The sequence below is a fragment of the Piliocolobus tephrosceles genome, chromosome 17 (genome assembly GCF_002776525.5).
Source record: "Piliocolobus tephrosceles isolate RC106 chromosome 17, ASM277652v3, whole genome shotgun sequence".
Classification (NCBI taxonomy): Eukaryota; Metazoa; Chordata; class Mammalia; order Primates; family Cercopithecidae; genus Piliocolobus; species Piliocolobus tephrosceles.
The window spans coordinates 14,943,301-14,951,303 of record NC_045450.1 but is presented as its reverse complement, the minus strand read 5'-3'; the positions used below and the strand labels follow the sequence as shown (position 1 = coordinate 14,951,303).

General features: G+C 41.8%; 1 protein-coding gene across 1 annotated transcript in view; it reads right to left on the bottom strand.

Annotated features, from left to right (window-relative positions):
* Positions 1-7,613: 7,613 nt before the first annotated feature.
* Positions 7,614-8,003, bottom strand: part of MPV17L (MPV17 mitochondrial inner membrane protein like) — a 563-nt gene continuing 173 nt past the window's right edge. The window contains exon 2 of the mRNA XM_026447088.1: positions 7,614-7,913. Coding sequence (XP_026302873.1) covers positions 7,734-7,913 — 180 coding nt within the window. The 3' untranslated portion in view covers positions 7,614-7,733. The remainder of the gene's footprint in view (positions 7,914-8,003) is intronic.

Below are 8,003 nucleotides of genomic sequence, written 5' to 3'. Positions count from 1 at the left end.
TCACTTCATTCCAGGAATTCAAGACTAGCCTGGGCCACATAGTAAGATCTCATCTCTACAAAAAAAAAAAAAAAAAAAAAAAAAAAAAAATACTAGGGCCGGACGTGGTGGCTCACACTTGTAATCCCAGTACTTTGGGAGGCCGAGGTGGGCGGATCACCAGGTCAGGAGATCCAGACCATCCTGGCTAACACGGTGAAACCCTGCCTATACTTAAAAAAATACAAAAGAAATTAGCCAGGCGTGGGGGCATGCGCCTATAGTCCCAGCTACTCAGGAGGCTGAGGCAGGAGAATTGCTTGAACCCGGGAGGTGAAGGTTGCAGTGAGCCAGAAACATGCCACTGCACTCCAGCCTGGGAGACAGAGCGAGAGTCCGTCTCAAAAAAAATTAAAAAATAAAATAAATAAAAAAATTATCCGGGCATGGTGGTGCACACCTGTAATCCCAGCTACTCAGGAGGCTGAGGCAGGAGAATTGCTTGAACCAGGGAGGTAGAGGTTGCTGTAAGCCAAAATGGTGCCACTGCACTCCAGCTTGGGGAACACAGTGAGACTCTGTCTTAAATAAAAATTACTAAAAAAAAAAAAAAAAAAAAAAAAAAAAAATCCCCTGGACATAGAAAATAAGTAAGCCCCTACTGCTTAGGCAAATAAAGAACAATTCTATCATTTGGGAATCTTAAGATGGGTTCTACCACTTTATGGATCTTCAGAATCAATCTCTATTTTAGAGATACTAACATTGATTGATCCTACTATGTGCCAGGCACTGTCCTTCACACCTTCACACATATGATCTCATTTAATCCTCATTTAATTTTGGCAGAGAAAAGTTGAACTCCTTACCCAGGATCATATAACTAGGAAATAAACACCGAAGCACATGCTTCACTCTTCTTGTTATTAGAAAAGATTTCCTTCTGTAAACCTCAGGGACTTTACAAGCGAAATATTGGATTACTGTAATATGATTCATCAGCCCAATTTAATATTGCCTATTCATTATAATGTAATGCTGCTCGCACAACTGAGAAAATGCTGTTGCTTTACCCCCTCCCGGCTCTGTAGCAGCCACGCATAAATCACAGAACTATAAACATATGCTAATTACGTAACCTACGTAGGCAATCAATATTAAGAAAAATTTTTACTACCCGGTATTTCTGTGGTTGAAAATGTAGAGTCTAATTTTGATCCGCAGTAATATCTAGGTTAATGCTGATTCAGAAGGAAAACATTTGTTGTTGCCACGAAAAGAGGCATTGAAAGGCTGAATCACCACCTCAAATGTTACCACTATTAATATAATGAGCTACAAAGGAAGATCGAATTAGATCATCTTGGACCACCAGGATTACAATTCCACCTGCAGATACATGCAAGAAGTATTGTCACAGTACTTATGTCACGTTATTCCATTGAGGTCATTATCAACTAAGCTTATAATTAATGTGTGGTCATTTGGCCAATGTCACCAGCGTAACATACTAACAAAAACAAGGACTGCAAACTCAACTGCCTGTAAGGCAGAAAGTAAGACGGTAGGAAGCGAAGTCTATAGGGAACTATATAACAGAGGTTGCAGATTCATGGCAGATTCTAAAGCACAGCGGTCCCAACATTTTTGGCACCAGGGACCTCCTTTGTGGAAGACAACTTTTCCACAGGCGGCAAGGGGTGGGGTGCAGGAGGGTAATAGTCTTGGGATGAAACTGTTCTACCTCAAATCATCAGGAATTAGATTTGCATAAGGAATATGCAACCTAGATCCCTCATGTGTGCAAGTTACAACAGGGTTCATGCTCCCGTGAGAATCTAATGATGCTGCTGATCTAACAGGAGGCCGAGCTCAGGCAGTAATGCAAGCAATGGTGAGCGGCCAGAGATACAGATGAAGCTTCAATCGTCCACCCGCTATTCACCTCCTGCTCTGTGGCCCAGTTCCTAACAGGCCACTGACCAGTACAGGTCCATGGCCCAGGGGTTAGGGACCTGTGCTGCAGCACATTGCTTAATAGAGGACTGTAGCAGCCATGCGCCCAGAGCTTTCCTGTTTTTTTTTTTTTTTTTTGAGACAGTCTGGCTCTGTTGCCCAGGTTGGAGTGTGGGAGTGTAATCTCGGCTCAACCTCCCAGGCTCAAGCAATCCTCTCACCTCAGGCCCCGAAGTAGCTGGGATTACAGGCGCACTCCACCACACCCAGCTAATATTTTTGTATTATTTATAGAGATGGGGTTTTGCCATGTTACCCAGACTGGTCTGGAATTCCGGAGTTTAAGCTGTCTGCCCATCTCAGCCCCCCAAAGTGCTGGGATTGCAGGAGTGTACCACCACATCTGGCCTGAAACTCAGATTTTATTTACTTACTTTTTAATTTATTTTTGAGATGGAGTCTCGCTCTGTTGCCCAGGTTTGAGTGCAGTGGCACGATCTTGGCTCACTGCAACCTCCACCTCCCCAGTTCAAGCAATTCTCCTGCCTCAGCCTCCCGAGTAGCTGGGATTATGGGTGCGTGCCACCACGCCTAGCTAATTTTTGTATTTTTAGTAGAGACAGAGTTTCACCATGCTGGCCAGGCTGGTCTTGAACTCCTGACCTCAGGTGATCCACCCGCCTCGGCCTCCAAAAGTGCTGGGATTACAGGCGTGCACCACCGTACCCAGCCTGAAACCCAGATTCTTAATACGAAATCAAAGTCTTCAAACCTCGGAGGTGTCATAAAAAGCAGGCTGTGGACCACTAGTTTGCAACTGCCAATCTAAAATATCATAGACAGATAGGCAGATCACTTGAGGTCAGGAGTTCAAGACCAGTCTGGGCAACATGGTTAAATCCCATCTCTACTAAATATACAAAAATTTGCTGGGTTGGTGGCACATGCCTGTAGTCCCAGCTACTCAGGAGGCTGAGGTTGCAGTGAGCCAAGATCACATCATTGCACTGCAGCCTGGGCAACATAGTGAGATGCCATCTCAAATAAAAATACAAATAAATTATCCCTGGTATGGTCCTTTCTCCTTTTCTTCTCCCAGAGACCAGAGAGGATCCTCTGCTACCATCCTCTCTAAAGCAAGGCTGTCGAGTCCTTAAGTGTAACAAGTGTAATAAGCCCTTCGCCTTATTACAATTATTCTGCCCTCCTGGAATGTTCAAGTGGTCATGGCGTGGGCAGGGGGTGAGAGGAGAGAGCAGTGGGTTTGACTGGGTTGTGGACAAAGAAAGAGGAAGGAAGAAATGGATGAATAAAGATGTAGTTAGAGAAGGATACACTTACAAAACAGAAGAGAACTAGGAAAAGACAAGCTTTTACTTGATATATACCAAAAATGTGACTCAGTAATTACTGCCTTCTATTCACATGGTTAGCTATGCTTCACAGATCTTCATGTGCTCCTAACCTTTCAACTCCAGCACATACTTTATCTTTAAATTCCAGATTTCCCTTTTTATGTATCAGCTGTTGAAAGCATAAAAAGAAACTTTCTCAATCATTTTAATTGCATTAGCAGTGATTTAATTTTTTTAGATGCTAAACCTTATGGGTAAAAGTGGATTAAATGTAGCTAAATGCAGCATCAGAATCTTCAGGCACAAAAACCCATTAACATTTTAATACTCTCAGAAGATTAACCTAATTTCAAATGAAAGCTGCCTCCAGAATATATTGTTAAGCATATTCTAGATATAATTCATTTTGGCAAACATTCTGTAGAAATTCACGTAACATTTTAGTGTACTAAAAGTAAACTGCCCATATAACAAAAAATACCTTTTCATAGCTTCAGATGAATTTTAAAGGATGAATGACGGTCCTTGGAAGAGACATTGTAAACAGATAAGGTTTATAGCAATGATGTATGAGTTAGAAATTGCAGTTCCAGATAATCTATTAAAGAGACTATCTGCACTTAATTTGGTCCACTGTAGTGAACACAGTTGATGTGAAGTCCCCATTTAATTTCAACCTGAAATACCAATGTTAATTTTCTTTTATTTCTTTTTTTTTTTTTAGACAGAGTCTTGCTCTGTTGCCTTAGCTGGAGTGCAGTGGCGTGATCGCGGCTCACTGCAACCTCTGCCTCCTGGGCTTGAGTGATCCTCCTGCCTCAGCCCCTCAAGTAGCTGGGAGTACAGGCGCAAGCCACCACACCCAGCTAATTTTTGTATTTTTGGTAGAGATAGGGTTTCACCATGTTGCCCAGGTTGGTCTTGACTCCTGAGCTCAAGTGATCCGCCAGTCCTGGCCTCCCAAAATGCTGGGATTATAGGCGTGGGCCACCCTGCCTGGCCAGAAAATTTTAAACACGCACAAACTCTCAAGTGGCCCAATTCCCTCTCAGCAAACCAATCACAATACAGATAAAAGAGAATAACTTGTATTAGTTTTTTTTTTCTTTTTTTTGAGACGGAGTCTCGCTCTGTTGACTTGTATTAGTTTTTGCACAAATAAACAAGACTGATAAATTGTGAATGATGCGTGATTTTTAATTACAAGTAAACTGGGCATATGTTTCTGCATTATTTAAAGCTAAAGGGTGATTGATCAGTGGAAATTTTCCTGTTAGCACTTTAATACTTTTTGTATTTATCGGTTCACTACAACCTATGCCTCCCAGGTTCAAGCGATTCTCCTGTCTCAGCCACCTGAGTAGCTGAGACCACATGCACATACTACCATGTCCGGCTAATTTTGTATTTTTAATAGAGACGGGGTTTCACTGTGTCGGCCATGCTGGTCTTGAACTCAACCGATCCGCCTGTCTTGGCCTGCCAAAGTTCCAGGATTACAAGCATGAACCACTGCACCCAGCCTTATTATAATTATTATTATTTAAATCTCTTTTGCTCTCTCCTTCAAAAGACCTTACCTCATTCAGTTGCTTCCATTGATGTATTCATCTTCTGCCTCCTGGGTTCGAGATCCCCCTGCCTCAGTCTCCCAAGTAGCTGGGACTACAGGCTCACACCACCATGCTTGGCTAATGTTTGTATGTTTTAGAGAGACAGGTTCTTGCCATGTTGCCTAGGCTGGTCTCAAACTCCTGGGCTCAGATGATCCACCTGCCTTCGCCTCCCAAAGCACCGGGATTATAGACATGAGCTACCACGCCCAGCCCCAAGTACTTCTATACAAAATGCAAACACTATTCTTCCATCATAAAAGTGATACTACAGCTTCTGTAAAGGTTTGCCAGGTAGTACGTACAATTACCTTGGGTACATTTTTTTGATGTATTTTGATGTTAAAATGTATCTTATTATTATGAAACAGTTTTTCCATTTTATTAACTACTTTTACAACAATACAAATAACAAGTTATTTTACAAACCATTTAGAAATTGCTTTACTATGGTCCCAATAATGTAAAATATATTAATGCCTATTACATTCAGATAAATTATATACTTGGAAACTACATGCTTATGACTTATAGAAACTTACATAAATTATACAAATTATATGCTCAATTTTTAGGTATATAGTTTTAAATTAAGCTTAAATATAAATTCTCAAGATAAATGAACAGTTCAGGCCTTCACAACTTGAAATCCGTGGAACATGACATTGGAGACAATAGAACTCTGGTGGAATTCTTTGGTGGAATTTGTTGAAACTTTTTTTTTTTTTTTTGAGACGAGTCTCGCTCTGTCGCCCAGGCTGGAGTGCAGTGGCACGATCTCCGCTCACTGCAACCTCCACCTCCCGGGTTCACGCCATTATCTTGCCTCAGCCTCCCGAGTAGCCGGGACTATAGGCACCCGCCACCACGTCCGGCTAATTTTTTGTATTTTTAGTAGAGATAGGGTTTCACCATGCTAGCCAGGATGGTCTCGATCTCCTGACCTCGTGATCTGCCGGCCTCAGCCTCACAAAGTGAATTTTTTTTTTAAAATAGAGATGGGATCTTGCAATATTGCCCAGGCTGGTCTCAAACTCCTTGCTTTAAGCGATCCTCCCACCTCAGCCTCCCAAAGTGCTGGGATTACAAGCATGAACGACTACATCCAAGTGAAACTTCTTGAGATAGTTACATAATCTTTAAATCTGATGGTTTAGAAGTTAGACAAACTGAATAAATATTAAATATTAGATCAAGTTTCTCATGTTTACCTTGAAGTATAAAGGTTTATCTTAAAGCACTGATTTTCACAAAATAACATCCGTGTGAAATTGGAAAAGAAGCCAAATATTTTATTTCATGTAGCTGGGAAATGAGGTGCTTTAGTCAACTGAATCTGCCCAAACTAAAAAGCATTCATTAAAAAGTACTTGACTCAGAAATTATAAAAATAGAAGACATCAATAAAATACATTCTATACAGAATATGCCAATCATACACTACTCTTTTTTTGATAATAAAAAAACGTACTTACTGAGCCAGGTGTGGTGGCTCACGCTGATAATCCCAGCACTTTGGGAGGCCAAGCTGAGTGATCAGTTGAGGCCAGGAGTTGGAGACCAGCCTAGCCAACAGGGTAAAACGCTGTCTCTACTAAAAATACAAAAATGAGCCAGGCATGGTGGCACACGCCTGCAATCCCAGCTACTCCGAAGGATGAGGCAGTAGGATCGTTTGAACCCAGGAGGCAAAGGTTGCAGTGAGCGGAAATCATGCCACTGCACTCCTGACTGGGTGACAGAGCGAGTCTCTGTCTCAAAAAAAGGAAAAAAAACAGTCGGTTGCGGTGGCTCACACCTGTAATCCCGGCACTTTGGGACGCCAAGGCGGGCGACTTACGAGGTCAGGAGATTGAGACCATCCTGGTCAACATGGTGAAACCCGTCTCTACTAAAAATGCAAAAATTAGGCCGGGCACAGTGGCTCACGCCTGTAATCCTAGCACTTTGGGAAGCCAAGGCGGCTGGATCACGAGGTCAGGAGATCGGGACCATCCTGGCTAACACGGTGAAACCCCATCTCTACTAAAAACACAAAAAGTTATCCAGGAGTGGTGGTGGATGCCTGTACTCCCAGCTACTCAGGAGGCTGAGGCAGGAGAATGGCGTGAAACGGGGAGGTGGAGCTCAAAACAAAAACAAAAACAAAATACAAAAATCAGGCAGGACGTGCTGTCGCATGCCTGTAATCCCAGCTACTCAGGAGCCTGAGGCAGGAGAATTGCTTGAACCTGGAGGGTGGAGGTTGCAGTGAGCTGAGATGGCGCCACTGCACTCCAGCCTGGGAGACAGAGTGAGACTCTGTCTCAAAAACAAAAACAAAAACAAAAAAAGGTATTTACTGAATTTTAGTTAAAAAAATAACAAATTATGTATGCTTTGGGGAAAGAAATCTTGTTTTTAAATCTTCATTTTGATTGAGTTCTATGTAAATTAAAATTCACTATGAGAACTATTTTTTGGTATAAAAGTTCATCTGCCCAAAAGTGTTCAGGAGATAACCTGAGATTTTAGAATAGAAATGTAAACATCAAAACCAAGTTTCCCGAAACTTGGGTTAAAATATTAGAAATATTAATAATTCTGAAATGCCATTTTGCCACTATTATTCATATCAACCAAAAAATTAGAGAAGTAATATTTCAGACTAGAACAGAAAAAAATATCTGAATACAATTCAAAAATAATCATAATTTTTTTAAGTGGGTTTATAAATAGCAGTAATTCCTCAAAATGAAATGCATAATTGGCACATCAGGTATTTTGTCTGCTGGCAATTCTGTGCATTTTAGGTCAAATATGTGGTCCCTTTAAGAGAGTCCTTGACGTCTCATTTCTCTGGGGACCCTTCTATGGCGCTGGTCCACTTTGTACGAAAAATGGTGAAAGCTGACTTCAATGTGCCGTCACCACTCTGCTGGGAAAAACAGACGAAGATGGCCCAGAGAAAACCACAGACTCCAGTGTAAGCTGTTCTCCACTGAACAGGAACAAGGCTGAAGTTGGTCAGCTGGAACAGAGAGAGAGAGTTAGGGCCACATGGAATTAATATTAGCCCTGAGTTAATATTACTGAGTAGGGGGAACTTACCTGTACAAAG